Source organism: Camelina sativa, chromosome 14 (genome assembly GCF_000633955.1).
Source record: "Camelina sativa cultivar DH55 chromosome 14, Cs, whole genome shotgun sequence".
In the NCBI taxonomy this organism is placed as follows: Eukaryota; Viridiplantae; Streptophyta; class Magnoliopsida; order Brassicales; family Brassicaceae; genus Camelina; species Camelina sativa.
This window is the reverse complement of record NC_025698.1, coordinates 25,605,872-25,623,427: the sequence shown is the minus strand read 5'-3', so window position 1 is coordinate 25,623,427 and position 17,556 is coordinate 25,605,872. Positions and strand designations below refer to the sequence as shown.

Below are 17,556 nucleotides of genomic sequence, written 5' to 3'. Positions count from 1 at the left end.
TCTCACTTTAAATTGGAAAAACTTTGTTTTATCATGTTTGTCTTGTGTTGATTCTTGATAAGCTGCATTTTATTTTATCTCCATTATTCAATGTTTTTAGTTTATTTACTTTTGATTTTTGTTTGTTATTTTTTGCCAAGGGGAAGATTTTATTGTATCTTCTTCACAGTTTAATGCTTTGCCGACAATATGTGGTGTTGTAAAGCAGTCTTTGTGCTTTAGCATTCGTCTTTCTTTGTTCTTTCCATGTGTATATGTTTTTTTTTGATAAAGGTTTCCATGTGTATATGTTTTCTTGCTTGATAATTCAGTTTAGAACGTTATCAATTTGATCAAATTTAAGATGTTTGAGTGGTAGTTTCGATTTTAAAAGTGTAACTAGGTTTTATCCCGTGGTACACCACATATCTATTATTTTGTTGATATATACTATTAATGGTTGTAGGTCGGTTGTAGGTAGAGGTTTGTAGAAATTCTTGATTCGCAAGTTGAGAATATACATTTTACGATTTGTTATTTATGAGTTAATGATTAAATGATCTGACATATTCTTATTATGATTCTCAATTGATATTATTGGATTAATAGTGTACATCTAAAGCTAATAAGATCTTACCAAATATGTAATCGTTTATTAAACGCAAATTAGATATTTCCTAAGATGTATTTATCTTGAATTTACAGTTGCTATATTATAGGGATATGATTATATAAATTGGGTTATCAATTCTTTTTGTCAAACTCCGTCCTAAAAATTCGGTATGCAAATTAGATATTTCCTAAGATACAATGGGCATTAATTGACATTAATTGGATGTAAATAAGTATGCTATGGATTAAAAACCGGCCCAAAATATTCTGCAATCTTAAGGAGCATCCGGATAATTGAATCGGTTATAATTTTAGTTAAAAACCCGATTCGAAGTTGGCAAAAAGTGATTGCACCCTATTGTACTCCAAAAATGTATTCCGAGCTATATATGTGGATATACTTGTTTGGTTACAAATATCCTAAGACAATTTTTAATATTTATCCGTTTAAAAAAATTCAAATCACATTATATGCTGAAAAAATCTAAAATTTTATTAACTTTATGTATTGAATAGTAATTAAAATAATTAAATATAAGATTAATAAAAATGAAAGGAAAATTATATTTTAATCTAACATATTTATTTAAATTAGATAGATATATTTTAGGAAATTAATATTATCAAATAAGGAAATGATTGTGTTTGATTGTAAGGATTGTAGAGAATTTAGTTGAAACTTGTTTGGATACAAAGATAAGAGAGGATAACACAAAAATATATTTCAAAAATGTTAAGATAGATGTTTTGGTACTTCGTTGGAAGAAAAACAATGCTAGATCCTTCTATTTTTCTGAGTATTCTAAGCTTGTAATGATCTCCTAAAATAACAATAGATTGTGTATAGTACATATGTGAAAATCATATCTATAAGATCTTACACAAAAAAAAAAAAATCAAAATCAAAGTTCTATTTTTAATTTACGAAATTGTGTATCTTAAGTGTAGACCAAGAAAAGAAAGCTACGTAAAGAACAAGAACTCATAACAAATATATATATATATATATATATATATATATAATATAGAGAAAAAGTTTTTTTTGGTAAGAAAGATATTAGGAAAAGAAGATAGTTTTTCTCACAACAAAATCTTTCTCTAGAAATAGGGATATGTTGTGATTTCATAGGCAATCAAGTCTTGTAAAAGAACATGATCGTTACAACATGTATTGTAATTTCAGCTTGAAATAAGAAGAAATCTTATATGTAAAAAGAACATGATCGATACATCCGTATTATGTTTTCTTGGCTTTCTTAACATCGATCGAATTGTCCTAGTTATGAGATGTAATGTAACTATCAGATCATAAGATCTTTGTGGCTTTTTCGATAAGTTTACTAAACTATTATTCTCTAGGTAATATTTGGAAGATCTATTTTTCATATTTTGTTATTTCCGAAGCATCTAAATGTCTGCATATAAATGGTTCTGTTGTTTGTTTATATGTTCTTTTTTTCTTGGTCGGCGTTTGTTTATTTTTGTGTACCTTTCAAAAGGAGAGGAACGTACGTGTATATGTATAACTTATACGTCTGGATTTGAACTTTGTCGCTTTCTTCTCCTAAATCTCCACAACCTTAACAATAAGTCCCATGTTTCTTAGTTTTTAATGCTACTTTATTTATATTTCATGATCATTTTGAATATTATAAAATTCTTAAAAAATATATTTTTGGAATTTATCTCGGAGGGCTTCTGTCCTATCCTATGACAGATTATATAATCCTTGGAAATTATTAGGAATTTCCAATCCAACTTAGAGTTACATCTTGCAAAAAACAATTGAAAGTAACTCTCTCTTCACTTGAAAAATAATACTAAAGCTAGCTTTGACTAAAAAGAATAATAAATCGCTACTTGTCAAGTTAACAGTTCAACTATTTGGAAATAGTGGAACAATGGAACATAACAAGGAGGACTTAGAGTTCGGTTTTCGATCGTATTATTGCGAAACTCTGAGTAAATCATTTTTTAGTATATGGATACATCTTTGTGAAAAGTTATATTTAAATGCATATATATCATTTAGTGGAGGTCGGAATAATGCATATCACTTTTAACCAAGATTATATTTGTCACACACTAAATTTTGATTACTAAGCAAACTAATGCATACGCTTTTTCAATTAAAAACTATATAATAGATGGAAATGATTAGTGATTGAAAGACTTGGAGCTAGTGTTAAACGAAATTTGTGGACAATAATTAGCCTACCAAAGGAGAACAAGTATGGGATCCTTCTTCTTTTTTTAACTCTCCTTTACACTTTTTTTTTTTGCACTTTCAATTATTTTAATTAGTGATAACGTAGTAAAGCTATAAGAAATATTTAACTTCTGCATTGATGCGCCGTGACAAGCTAAATCCTGGTATTTGTTACCTCCGTCGTAGAATAGAATCGTCATAAAGATTTTGAATCTCACATAACCACATGTTTTAATTGTCATACACATAAGTAACGATCAACTTGTTGAAAACTACTCTCAAAAGAAGAAGACCACATACTTAGAATAGTACTTGTGATCTTGTTTCCCTTGTTTTTTATCTTCAAAATTTGAATTTCTTCGTTTTAATTTATTTTTATTGTTTCGTCTAAGAGGTTTTTCTTCTTAATTTATTTATGAACTCCTCACTTCTTTATTACTTTAATTACCCTATGACTTGTGATTGTACACTACAACTTCTCAAAGAAAAAAAAAAGAATTCTTTCTGCATAATAGTTTCTCATCTAGCACCAAACATTTCAAGGTGATGACTCTGTTATTTTTTCCATAGATTCACAACCTTACCAATTTGTGAATGTATATATATGGGTTTGATTAGTATAATTTATATAATGGCATAATGACGTTAGCCCAGCTAATAGCCGAATAACGTTTTCAAGCTAACATCATATACATCTGTTTTACCAAAAAAAAAAAAAATATGCAAAATGTTGAATTATACGTTAAAACATTAAATTATGGTCGTCTACTCACTCAATAGTTTGCCCATGCTTAAATTCTCCTAAGTATTTTCTATTTTATTTTGTTGTTGTAGTAACTATATATGACTTAAAAAAAATGGTTATAGAAGCTATTTTCTCCGGAGCCTTTGTATATAACAATATTTTTTTTTGTAACATAAATTTACATTTGAAAAACGTAAGATTTGCGTTTTTGTATAAACATGTAGAAGTAAAAAGTTATCATGAAAGAGTGCATATTTGTAGTTTATTACATTATGCTATATTGCGCAGCTTATATATATGTGTATATATATGTATACTTTTTGTTATTAATATATGATTTTCAAGTATTCCTAACTGAAGTTTATGTTTGTCTTTCCAAACAAGAATGGTTAAGTTCTCTTACTCAAATACACTCACACGATCACACATGAAATAATATAACAATTAAAACGAGAGTTTTAATTCTCTAATATTGTTGGGATTTTGATCCTGGAATACCACTAGACTTGTTTTGAGCTTTCACGGTCACGGAGATGGGCCATGTATATACGATCACTAAAACACACTCAAACGTATCACACAAATCTCTTCTTGCAATAAACCAACGTTGGATACGAGTACAACACTACTATATTGTCGTATAAAACATTTGTATTAGATCTCCACTTTTCTTTAGCGTCTTTGTAAAAAGGACATCATAATAATGATTTATATAACAGAGAAGGATTTTGTGGTGAGAAAAATTATGTTCTTTTTCTAATATGTTTTTCACCACATAATTTTTCTCTAAATTATATATATTCATTATCATGCACTTTTTATTGTTAGATAGATATCTCATTTCACCTGTATCTTTCATTTCAAAGTTCTTACATATATATTTCTTTATATCATGTAGCATATCCATACCATTCGCAGCAGCAAGCAAAATATCATCAAGATATAAGACTAAATTCACAAACTTGCTCCTACTAATTTTTATGTAGATGCATTAGTCAACAATAACCTCTATAAACCCATATGACGTAATGGTATTATTAAATTTTAAATACCATTGCCTCAAAACTTGTTTAAATCCATATATTGTGTTTTTCAACTTACACACCAAATGTTCATTTCCTGTGGTGACAAACCCTTCAGGCTGATCCATATATACTTCTTCCTCAAGCTCTCCATTCAGAAAGGCATTTTTCACATCCATTTGGTGAAGTCCAGATCATAATGAGCCACCTAACTCAAAACAATTCTAAGAAAATCCTTCTTTGAAACTGGAGGAAATGTTTCTTTATAGTCAATGCCATCTTTTTGGGTGAAACCTTTGGCAAAAAGGCATGCCTTGTATCTTTCATTGTTACCTTTCGAGTCGCGTTTAGTCTTAAAGACCCACTTAGAACCAACGGTTTTGAAACTGTTCGCTAACTTTATGAAGTCCCAAACATTATTATCACCCATAGATTTTATTTCTTCTTTCGCGACAATAGACCATTTTTCAGAATTGTCACTTTCCATAGCTTTTCGGAATGTGTCCGGGTCTTCATCAATGCTTAAGTCACATTGAGTTTCAACAGCATAAACTACATAGTGAATTGAGATAACAGATCTTCGTTGCCTTCCAGATCCCCTTAATGGTTCTTGTGGTATACCATTTTCTTTATTAATAGCAACAAGTTCATTAACTGTCCCTTCATCTATTGAGATTGGTACATCATTATGTTGTTCTATTGTCTCATTGACTGTACTGAAACAATAGGAACAACAACCTTAGGTGTAACAACAGGTGAAAAAACTTCAACCTGAACTTCTTGAATGTCCACCTTTCTTGGTTCACCACTCCCACTAGTTTGACTATTTTCAATGTACCTAGTCTTTCTCGTTTCAACGATTCTCGTACTATGCTTTGGACAATAAAATACATATCCCTGTGATTTTTCCGGATTGCCAATAAAGAAGCCACTGATAGTCCTCAAATCAAGTTTCTTTTCGTGGATTATATGGCTTTACTTCTGCTGGACATCCCTAAACACGTAAATCTCTTAAGCTAGGTTTCCTTCCCATCCACAGTTCAAAAGGAGTCTTAGGAACATGGTTTAAGACATACATTGCAGTCTTTAATGCATACGTCCACAACGAAAGGGGTAAGGAACTATTACTTATAATGCTCCTAACTATTTCCATTAAAACAATATTATTCCGCCTTTCAGCTACACCATTCTGTTGAGGAGTACCAAACATTGTATAATGTGCACAAATGCCTCTACTCTCAAGTAGCTTCACAAATGAACCAGGACATTGTCCATTTTTGGTGAATTTTCGTAAAACTCCCCACCTCTATCATACCTCACTACTTTTACTTTTCTATCTAATTGCCTTTCCACTTCATTAATGAATATCTCTAGGGTATTCACAGACTAAGATTTTTCATGCAACATATAAGTTTAAACATAACATGAGTAATCATAAATAAAGGTGATAAAGTATTTTTCACTGCTCCAAGATGGAGCATCAAATGGGCCACATATATTAGTGTGAATTAACTCAAGAACTTGAGTACTTCTTGTGGCTGGTTTCTTTGTAATGTGTTTAGTCTGTTTTTCTTTCATACAGTCTACACACATCTAGATCACTAAAATTCAAGTGAGGAAGAATTTCATTCTTTATCAACCTCATAATTTTTCTTTGGTAATATGACCAAGTCTTTGATGTTACAAAAAAGTTGAACATTCATTAGATGCACTACGCTTAATGCCTTGACTTTCATAATTAAATAAAGATTCAGAAAACTTTATATCAAGACTGAAATGATAAAGTGAATCAAATAATGTACCACTTCCATTAAGGTAATCATTTCGATACAATGAGAAAACACCATGTCTAATCTTAAAATGAAAACCTAAACTGTCCAATCTACTAAAAAAACAAGATTTCTAGAACACTCATGTACATAGAGACACCTTTCAAGATCTACATGACATCCAATGTCCAAGATCAACCTGTAAGTTCCAATGCCTTTAATTTGTGCCTTCATTCTGTCTCCCATGAACAAGAATTTTACAGCTCCTCTTATGGGTTGGATAGAACGTAATCCCTGTTTAATATGAAACAAATGAGTAGTAACACCATTATCTGACCACCAAGTATTTTAGACACTTCAACAAGGTTCAATTCAAAGAAAACATAAATATGTTGCGTACCTTTCTTTTCAAACTAAGCCTTTCTTTTCGGACAGTTTTTCTTGAAGTGTCCCATTTTCTGGCAAAAGAAACACTTCTTTTCCTTCTGGATTTAACTTTCGGGTCCTTTCATGAAAGTTTTATCCTTCATCTTGTCCTTCCTACTTGGTTTTCCTTTATTGCTGCTAGCATTTCCATAACCATAGCCCACAAGATTCATAACGTGATCCTTCATTTTCTTAATTATCCTTTCCTCTTGAACCAACATAGCTTTTAACTCTTTAAAGTCTCATTTATCTTTAATGGTGTTGTAATTCACCTGGAACTGGCTAAACTCAAAAGGGAGAGAGTTCATAATGAATTGGACCAAGAAATTTTCATGTACTTCCATTCTCAAGGTTGACAACCTTGCTGCCAAGTTAGATATGTGAGTCACATGATCATGAATTAGCTGAGACCAGCCGAACTTTTTTGTAGTAAGCTCATTCATGAGACTTCTTACAATTGACTTGTCGGCCAAATATGATTGTGAACACTCCTTAATTTTCTCAATGAATTCCCTTGCTTTTTCTGTCTTAGGCATAGATGGCTTAACATTTTCTGCCATCATCATTCTCATGAGGTTCAAACTCAAGCTGTTAGATCGTTCCCAAATCTCTTAACAAGAAATTTATTGAGTTTCAGAGCTATCTCCTATAATGGCTGCAGGTTTCTCTCTGTTAGTATTGCAGAGTCCAAAGCCATAATACCCAATGCAAACCGGATCTGGTCGGACCATTCACCGTAATTCCGCCCATTGAACATCATGACATAATTAGCAGATGCATATAAGTTTGAAGAAGTTGCAAATATGCTTACATATTAGTGCTTTGACACTTTTACACAGACTTTTAAGGCGTAACTTAAATTTAATGAATGAATTTAAATAATCTTCGGGTAACATTTAAACACAAGCACTTTCAACGATGCTAAATTTTTGTAGTTTTATAATTAATCAGATCACACATATAAATCAAATAAACATGTTACCTTTGGATATATATATTATTGACTATATTGAAAATGATTAATTCTTTCATTTTATCAACTATATTCAATGATCCACCTTTGGATGATCTCCAAGAATATAGTTAATAAAATAATTGAACAATCAAAACTTTTATGTCATCTTTTTAGTATTTCTTTAATCATGATCAATTAATAAATAGGTGAATAGCACTTACACCTACTTTTACACCTACTTTAAGAGTTTAAGTTTGCAATTATACATACTTTGGATGTAAGGTATACTGTTTTTAGGGTTTTTGTACGGAGAAACTCATTTTCAGACAATTATACCTTTGTCATCGTTATAGGTGTGCACTAAACATATGAAATTGTATTATTGCTTGACTGTTAGATTTAAAGTAGGAGTTTGTGTGTTTGGGTCAATAAGCAACATGACACATTTGTTCAGTGCGTCGAGTTCATTGCCTTTGTTTTTGAGATATATGGACCTGCCCGACATTTTAGTGCTAATCTTATGGGATGTAACGCCCCAACCACCACTTTTTAGTGAACCCCATCCTCCTTAATGGGCTTCACATCCTCTCACTAGGCCCGTAAGCTCATCCATATCCAACGGCCGGTTTGCTACGTCCGGGAGGCTTTAAAGACTTGTTACTATCTACAAATCACCACATGATTTTTCCCTGTGTTTTGTCCTCACTCACACATTTTCGACAGTCACTTCCCGGAAAGGCACCCATCCTGAGACTACTCCAGCATAAACATGCTTAACTGTGAAGTTCTCTTAGGACCCTTGACCGAAAAGATATGTGCACTTTTGATGTGAGCACCGGATCAGACACTCGACCAAGAATGCACGTACCAGACCCGAACACCATCGGGACACTCGTATCACCCGCAGGACAACTTGGAGCCAGCATGCCTAGGATTATTCCCAGTGCAACCACTCGTACCAAGAGCTCATCCAGGAATTCAACACACAAGATCAACCACTTCGTACAAACCTTTGTCCTAGAAGACCAAAAGAACGACCCGACCAAGGCAACCAGCGGCGAGACCATTTGTACAACCGTCGTCCTTACCCAAGAAAGAGGGCGCCAAAGACGTTAGGATCATGACTCATACTCTTTTTCCTTACTTCGGGTTTATTCCATGAGGTTTACCAGAGATGGTTTTAACGAGGCGACGAGCCCTAACGCACAACGCCGCGTTTTAGTCCATGACGTGGTTCCCGCGTTTAGCTTAAGGACGTGATCTTTTTTTGTCTTTTCTTAAAGCTTTGCGTTTTGAACACTTCTAGAGTCTTCTCTTTTGAATGTTGGAATAATGTGACGTGTGTGGTCCTGTTTAAACCACATAGAGGGTGACGTGTTCACCATCTGTGGTAGCACGTCAAGGGAAAACATGTGCGGACCGTAGCGAGTCCGCGTGTCCCTAGTCCCCTCTAAACCCTTACACTATTTAAGTTCCCTTTGTCACTGGCTTGAACTTCTTAGACTTGAATGAAATTATAATTTTTCAAAGAGTGAATCTTTGCTTCTTGTCTCAACTCTCTTTCTCGCATCTTAGTATGTGATTGGGCTTGAAAGAAACCCTAGAAGGATCGGTCTGGGATCGCTCTTGTTCTAGACGGTGTACGACGCTCCCCATCATTCATGTACATCGCCGATTCAATCCATACCGCCTCTACCGCACAACGTTCATTCCGATTGTTAGTTGTGTTCCACTTCGACTCAATCTTTCTCTAGTGAACCAAGGTCGAGTTTTTGACTTGGTTCGCTAGCCGTCATCCGTTCCCACCGATCTTTCCATCCGCTACCGCATTCATCCAACCGACCACCCGCTAACATACCACTACCAGTGGAATCCGCGTCCCACTCGTTCGATTGCCCCCAAATCTCGTTTCCATCGTCCATCCTCATTCTACTTTCACCCTACTTCTTTTGGTCCGAGGAAAGTCTATGTTTTCTTGAGCGTCCCACGACTCTGACCTCCGTCCGAGCGGTTTAGCCGTTCGAGGCTCACATTTACTTTGGTCATATAGGTGGCCAAATAAATTCTTTTAAACCTCTCTACATGTACTTGAAACCGGAGTGTCATAATTCACCCCCACTAACAGATCGCAACATCGTCATTGCCCACCAAGACCGTCACCCCTGATGGTGTGAGTCCACTCAACTCCACACTCGTTTGGGTTCGACTTTGATACCACTTAATGCCCCGACCACAACCTCTTAGTGGGCCCAATGTCCAATCCCAGCCCATGGACCCACCTTTCTTAATGGGCCTCACGTCCTCTCACTAGACCCGTAAGCTCATCCATATCCGGCAGCCAATTTGCTACATCCAGGAGGCTATAAAGAATTGTTACAATCCCTACAAATTACCACATGATCTTTCCCTGTGTTTTGTCCTCACTCGCACAGTTCTGACAGTCACTTCCCGGAAGGTCACCCATCCTGAGATTACTCAAACTCAAGCATGCTTAAATCTGGAGTTCTCTGAGAACCTTGACCGAGAAGATAAGTACACTTTGGTCAGATAAGTGGCCAAATCAATTCTTTTAAGCCTCTCCACATGTCCCTGAAACTGGGGTGTCATATGGGATCTGAAGGGTGTGGTGTTGGAGTTTGTTTTTCGTCACAGTAGACGAGGCTCACGGTAAACCCATAGGAACACATCTACCAAACAACACATCTTTTTCTTCTTTGTTTCTCTTAGATCTCCAATTCTTAACCCAACAAATTATCATTTCTTCCACCCACCGCTAGATGCCTATATCCTCGAATACTGAACCATAAGATCCCTAAGTCTTCTACCACAATCCCAATTATGTTTCCTTTTTTCATCTCCGTCGTCGTTTTTCTAATCTCAAAACGTATCATCAAACTCTGATGGAGAGTTAACAACAATCATCACCTACTATTGAAACGCCTCCGCCATATGCGGTCGTCTCTCCTAGAAGAGGAATTGCTCTGATCTACGATCGAATTAGTTACACTTTCTTTGTACGATACACTTTCTTACTAGTAGGTTTTGTAGATTCCATTACACTTTTTTGTTCAGTTACAAAATTATCTACCTTTACAAAATTTATTTGTAATTTTTGGAAATATATCATAATGTGAAAGATTTTGCGAATCGTGATGATTAAAATCAGAGGTCACCACCAGATTGATTGTTTTACTTTTTTTTTTTGAATAATTTTGTAGTAGGCTTGTGACACTTCTAACATCTGCGGTTCTAGTTGGAAACATAATACAAAAACGTTTGGCTAAAAGACATCTAAATGGATAATTTATCTTGAACAAAATTTTATGGATACAAAAAAGTGATCGTCTTCTTGTGATTAAATCAGTTAGCTTGTGATTATGTTGGTGTGTTCATGTTGTTAAAAAAGAGAGAGCAATAGTGTTCATGTTCTTCTTCAACTTCTTCTCGCATTCTTTAGATTCTTCTCACATTTTAATGGATAGAGTTTTGTGGACACATTAACTTGTGTTTGTGTTTGTGTTCTAGTGTTCAAGACATTGTGCTGATGCCACAAGACACATTAACTTGTTTTTATGTTTGTGTTCTAGTGTTCAAGACATTGTGCTGATGCAACAAGAATCTGACCATATGGTCATTACTGCGTGGACATCAAATATGTGTTTGTGCAAAAAAAATTTGGAATTACATAACAAAGTGAGAGTCGTAGACAAACTCTATATATGCAAGAAAGAAAAGATGCGTAGGTGGTTGTGTTGTGCTTGCCACATTGAAGAACCTTGCCATTCTTCTAAAAGTGAAAACATGAGAAGTCGTACTCACTAGCTAGAATGATTATGGTAATGCTTTTTGCTCTAAAAAGTTTGTTATGATTTTACGGCCATTAGTAGGTCATTAATGATAATAACAGAGATAATATTTCATTTTTTCCCAATAATATTCATTGTTTCAATTTTTGATTTATTGAATTGAAGGAGATCACAATCTGTTGCCATTGATTTTACACATGACAAAACACATAAGCTAAGAGAGATTTACACATGACAAAACACATAAGGTAATATCTTAAGGCGAGTAAAAAGCAAATCCCATCCGCCTGAAGTATATATCCCTTTCTCTTGATACAAATCTGGTGTTTGCCTTTTCTACCATCTGGTGGTTGTGTCGAGGTTGTCCATAAAGCAATGTCCACATGTTCACAGATCCTTGTTTTCCACAATTTTGTCTAGACGATGTAGCAACTGATTGTACATCATAAATCATATAGCAATTGATTATACATCGTACATTGTAAATCAAGTAGCAATCAATCCTGAAAATATGATCATAAGGAAACATTTTCAACATAAAACGTAAATCCTATTCAGTTTTAGTTTCTTAGAGAAGAAGAAACACTAACCTTGGTCCATTGCTTGATTAGGATTGATGATGGATTCAAGTCTCCAAATGATTTCTCCTCCCTTCGACCTTTCTCGCTTCTGATTCCTTTGATGGAAAAGGAATCCACACTCTTCTTCATATATGTTCAGCATAAGTTATTGTGGTATTTATAATTGTGTCCAATTGACACAAATGAACCCACATAACTATTCACAAGGATCACATCCAATGACCATTAGTCACATATATACATATATGTGATTATATTAAATTTAATAACCACCGTATAATACATGTGAACATTAGTGACAGAAGAACATAAATATATAATTGAGATAAAGGAGGAGGGTTATCAATACATCCTAATTCTAGTAACTTTAATCAAAACCGATCCATCATGGTATCGTCTTTAATATTAGAATCCACAACATTAAATATAAACTTAAAGTTTATAATTAAACCGAAAGACACATAGAATATAAAATATTCTTACAAATTGTGGCTCAAATAGCTGATCGATCAAGACATACATCTTTTGTGTGAGATATGACCATATAATGTAAGTATACAAACATGGTAATTGTATTTTTGATTCTTTATTTTTGTCTCATTTGATATAAATTATTATATTTAGATATTGACAACGGGATAACATTTTTATACTATTAATCAACAGGATAACAATTTTGCACTTTGACTCTAAAATTTTCTCCAATGTATTATGCTTTAGATACTCTAAAAATGTGTATAGGAAAAAATAGAGTTACTTTATTTAAAAGTGAAATAGATAGCATTTTACTCTATAATAGAGTTTTAAAAGAAAATATAGAAGTGGGGTTGAAAATAGGCCTTAAAACATAATTACTCCATAAATAATAAAGATTAGGAAGACATGTGTAATTTGATATATGGTATTGATTTACTGATTTGCAATATTATCCACTAAATTTTTATTTTTTTGTAAAGAGCTTGATATATAAAGTAAAATATCTTGTGACTCACACAAGAAATTAAAAGTCACATATATTTTATTCTCTCAAAACCTTGAGTTTCTAAATAAAGCAAAGAATCTCCTAAAATAAAACAGCCAAGTGAGGGATGTCAAAAAAACAAAATTGACAGCCTTAAGTAAAAGAAAAGGCCATATCACATATATGGTAAACTTGGATAAATGAGTTGAGAATCCGGTGCATAGATGTCAGAGGCTTTTCCTGGTTCTTCATTGCTCGTCAAGTAACTAAACTGAGGAGAGGACTGTTGTTGTTGAGTTTGGTGGGGTTGATTGTCAAAATAGGACACACGAGGCATAGAAGGATTGGTTATGAACGGGTTTTTGTTCATTGCCAAGTAACCATTTTGATAATGATCATTCTGTTGGATCGGGTTCACGACTCTATTGTGATAGTGATTCTGCTGGCTCGGGTTCACAGCTTCATTTTGATATTGATTCTGCTTGATGGGGTTCACGACTCCATTTTGATATTGCTTATGCTGGATCAAGTTCATCGCTCCATTTTGATATTGGTTCTGTTGGATCGGGTTCACAGCTCTATTTTGATACTGATCATTATGCTGGATCGGGCTCACGGCTCTGTTTTGATACTGATCATTCTTCTGGATCGAGTACACGACTCCATTTTGATTCTGCTGGATCGGGTTCACAGCTCCATTTTGATACTGCTTTTGCTGGATAGCGTTTACGGCTCCATTTTGATAGTGGTTCTGCTGGATGGGGTTCACCGCTCCATTTAGATATTGATTATGTTGGATCGGGTTCACAGCTCTATTTTGATATTGATTCTGCTGGATCGGGTTTCGGGCGGGACCATTCCTAACAACTGTGATATGCATGTGTGGACATTGTTCGGACCTTGGAGAGATGGAGCTGCTCCACACTGAGTGGACCAACCAATATTTTGCGCCTGTTTAGGAATTTGCTTTTCCTCAAGATAGATACGGTGTTTCTACAGAACAACAACAACAAGAACACAAATGATGTGGAATTTGTATTATTGGTATGTGAAAAAAAACCCTAGTTCAATGATTCCTTGTCATGAAAGAAACAATTTTTTTTTGTACCTGAAGATGGCTGGCCACATTGTTTCTAGTGAGTCCTTGGATCTTCATTCCTTGCAAACAGTCGAGAAGCACCTTTGGATTAGCTTCTGTGTTTTGATTCAAACAAAACACGATTAGAACAAGAAGAACAAAAACATAAACAATCAAGATATATATTGAAAGACTAGAGATTAGGAAAGAGTTTGATTGCGTACTTTCAATACCACCATTTATTTCGATGGCTTCAAGAAATTTCTTATGAAGATCTTTGGTCCATGTCATCCGTTGTTTCCGTGTCTTTTTCCATACTCTCTTATCAATGATTTCTACACTGTCACCATTGTTAGAATCGTCGGTCTGAACCAATTCTTTCTCTTCAGCCCTCATACGAGGTTTCTTGGCTGCCTTGTCACTGCTTTCTTCGCCTTTTTCTTGGTTTATGGTTTTGGAATAGTAGTTTTGTTGCGCTAAATTGTTGATATGAACCGGATTGAATTGAAATGGTTGAGGTTCTTTGGTCCATTTCATCCATGGTCTCGTTTCTACTCTCTCTTTTGTCTTACCGATGTTTCGTTCGCCGCTATCTTGGTTTCTGGTTTTGTGATTGTAGTTGTGTTTGTTAAAAACATTGAACTGAAGCAGATCTGACTGAACTGGTTGAAGTTCTCCATTCCACGTTATCAATGGTCTCTTTGTCGTTCCCTCTATATTCTTACTGAAGGTTTGCTCGCCATTATCTTGGTTTATGGTTATGGGATACTCGTTGCGTTGGTCGAAAACATTGATCTGAACCAGATCTGATTGAACTGTTTGAATTTCTCCGGTCCATGGTCTCGTTGGCGTGCTCTCTTCTTTCTTACCGATGTTTTGTTCTTGGTCTACGATCTTGGAATCAACTTTACCTTGTTTTAATCCATCAGTTTGAGCCAGATCTGATTGAACCGATGGACTTATATTGCGTTTAGACATCACTTCCTTGCGTACGATGTGTTGCCATAGGTTGGCTATTTTATCTTCTTTAACCGGTTTCAAAACATAGTCACAAGCACCGTGTACTATTGCTTTCATCACCGATTCAGTTTGATTATCATCAGACATAACTGCACAAAGATCAAACATAGATTGTTAGTTTAGTTTGATAAAAAAAAACTTGGTTTCATTTCGTTCTTTAAAGTAAAAATTAGTTTGCGATTAACATACTCATCACAGGTAGATCCATCTTTGAAGCAATGCTCTTGAGAGCTTGAAGTCCATCAATTTCTGGCATATGATAATCCCATATCACAATATTAATGTCATGTTTGCAGCTTGTCAAAAACGCAAGAGCTTTCTTTGCATCCGTCTCAATAGTCACTAAACACACAAAAGAAAAAGTTATATAAACTCTAACCCTAACAACTCTCTAGAGCCTAAACCGATAATGTTAGAGAGAGAGAGATAAAGTTACCTTGATAGTCGTGTTGTCTCATGATTCGCTTCATATTGAGTAAAGTGATGAAATTGGTGTCAACAACAAAAACATTAGTATTGGCCGGAAACTGGTTGAGAAAAAAAGAGATTTCAGAAGTATAATCAACTTCATCTCTACTTCTGTTTGCCACCAACATCAAGATTAATTTTGTAGATATTGATTTAAAAGTGAGATTTTATCTGTATGTTGAAGTTGTTTATATCTTATTACAATAAATGCGAATGTCTTTTATATTACAAAAAATGTAGATGTTATCTACAAGTTTTGACAAATGTCAAAATACAAGGATATAAATTAGTTTATTTTGTAACAGGTGGTACATATTGTGTAAATGAAAGAGAATGCAAGAAAGAAAATAAAAGTTAACCAAATAAGCAAAGTTGCACATTAAACAAATAACACTAAAAATTGCTTATTCACTTATTGGGTTGAAACTAACATTCATATATGACCATTTATAAAAATATTTATTTCCACAAATTAGCTAGAGAGATTTGCTGGGCCTGTGTTCTTACATGTGTATGAGGCAAATACAACGATGACAGAGCACAACAACTAATTGTGGTGATTAGACCACATCACCAGAGTTAAAATAACACAAGGTCAATAGATTTATGGTTTCAGCCAAGGTGGCGATTGGCGAAGATTTATGGTACACGTACGAAATCGTGTACTTTATATTCAGACTTATCTTATCTCGTCGACTCGTCGATCATGTTTTTCAACTATAATTGAAATGTAAATGAGATTTTCAATTAAGCTGGAAAATGATGTCTAGTATCTTTTTTATAACTAGACTATTATAGTGGATTATTTTGTCAATCGTGTAATAGTTTTGGTTCAAATAAGATTCATGGGTTCAGAAGCATATCATGTAATTCATGTATTGCATATCTATGCATGTATTGAACTAAAAGCACCATGCACTTCGTGTCAAACAAAATGTCCACCAATAATCAAGTACACTAGAAAAGTATTATCATTATTTTGTGAACACTGCCACTATTGGAAGCACTGGTGGAACTTGATCTCGAAACCAAAACATATGATGTTGCTTTCCATGATTACTCCATCGATCGGTTTTCCTGTTTGTTACTCCATCTTAAATCTTTGTTATCTTTTTCCACCGTCGGTTTAGTCTCTGTTTCATAAGTCTTGTCAATCAATGGATAAAATATGGTGTAATCTTTGCTTCTTTCATCAACCGTTTCTGTATCCAAGTTTGCTCTGCAAGTCTTAAAAAGATATGATTATGATCCACAACCGTTAGAATTCAAAATCCCATACGTAGGAGACAATTACAAAAGCCGAAGAGACTTCTGAGAGGGGTTGAGTCTTTCTCTCATTTTGCTAGTTACGTACTGCTGATTTCTTATTACTGCGCATCTAGCAATGTAATATTAGGTAGATTTACTTTTTACAAGATTGACAAGTTACAGGATCAAATCAGTTAATAGTGTAATTTATTAGCTATGCATATACATCTGGCTAAATTGTTTTGTCCCAAGAAACTTTACCACCTTATTCAAAAACCCACACAAACCTAATATATATTACCTCTTTGTCGGATTTTGAATTTCACGTGTTTGTTAAAGAAAAAGAAAAAAAAAAAACAGAATTGGATTAAGTTTATGTAATAATTTGATTGTATATGAATTGTTGTGAGATATATGTAATTTAATTACTTTAGTAAACGCGAAAACGACGTCGGAACACAAACACTATCCATTTACGAAAAGCTGAAGCAAAGAGGATCAAAAACGATGGAGGGTCCTCAGCCTATAGTGATGATGATTGATGAATACAAAGCTAAATCGAAGCTCAGTGAGAGTTTAACCTCTACAGTTTGGTTAGCGAAGCACAAAACAACCGGAGAAGAAGCAGTGATGAAGTGTTTCGATCTCTCGAAGCTCAATCGCAATCTCCGTAACTC

At 34.3% G+C, this 17,556-nt stretch overlaps 2 protein-coding genes across 2 annotated transcripts in view; one reads left to right on the top strand and one right to left on the bottom strand.

Annotated features, from left to right (window-relative positions):
• Positions 13,241-15,759, bottom strand: LOC104743979 (putative two-component response regulator ARR19). Its single transcript, XM_019235592.1, has 8 exons — positions 15,600-15,759; positions 15,353-15,505; positions 15,095-15,252; positions 14,716-14,842; positions 14,368-14,478; positions 14,174-14,259; positions 13,931-14,058; positions 13,241-13,511 (listed from the first exon to the last, which is right to left on the bottom strand). Exons 1-8 carry the CDS (start codon positions 15,757-15,759, stop codon positions 13,241-13,243), a joined length of 1,194 nt encoding a protein of 397 aa, XP_019091137.1.
• The window catches only part of LOC104743978 (serine/threonine-protein kinase ATG1t-like), a 2,030-nt gene continuing 1,782 nt past the window's right edge, over positions 17,309-17,556 (top strand). The window contains exon 1 of the mRNA XM_019235591.1: positions 17,309-17,549. Within this exon, the coding sequence (XP_019091136.1) occupies positions 17,387-17,549 (163 nt within the window). The 5' untranslated portion in view covers positions 17,309-17,386. The remainder of the gene's footprint in view (positions 17,550-17,556) is intronic.

What these genes read in the sequence shown, in the direction of transcription:
- LOC104743979 (XM_019235592.1), bottom strand. Translation starts at nt 15,759, where the DNA reads ATGTTGGTGGCAAACAGAAGTAGAGATGAAGTTGATTATACTTCTGAA. An exon ending in AATAAATGGTGGTATTGAAA is followed by an intron (nt 14,260 to 14,367) that starts GTACGCAATCAA and finishes ATCAAAACACAG; the next exon opens with AAGCTAATCCAAAGGTGCTT. An exon ending in ATGTGGCCAGCCATCTTCAG is followed by an intron (nt 14,059 to 14,173) that starts GTACAAAAAAAA and finishes GTTGTTCTGTAG; the next exon opens with AAACACCGTATCTATCTTGA.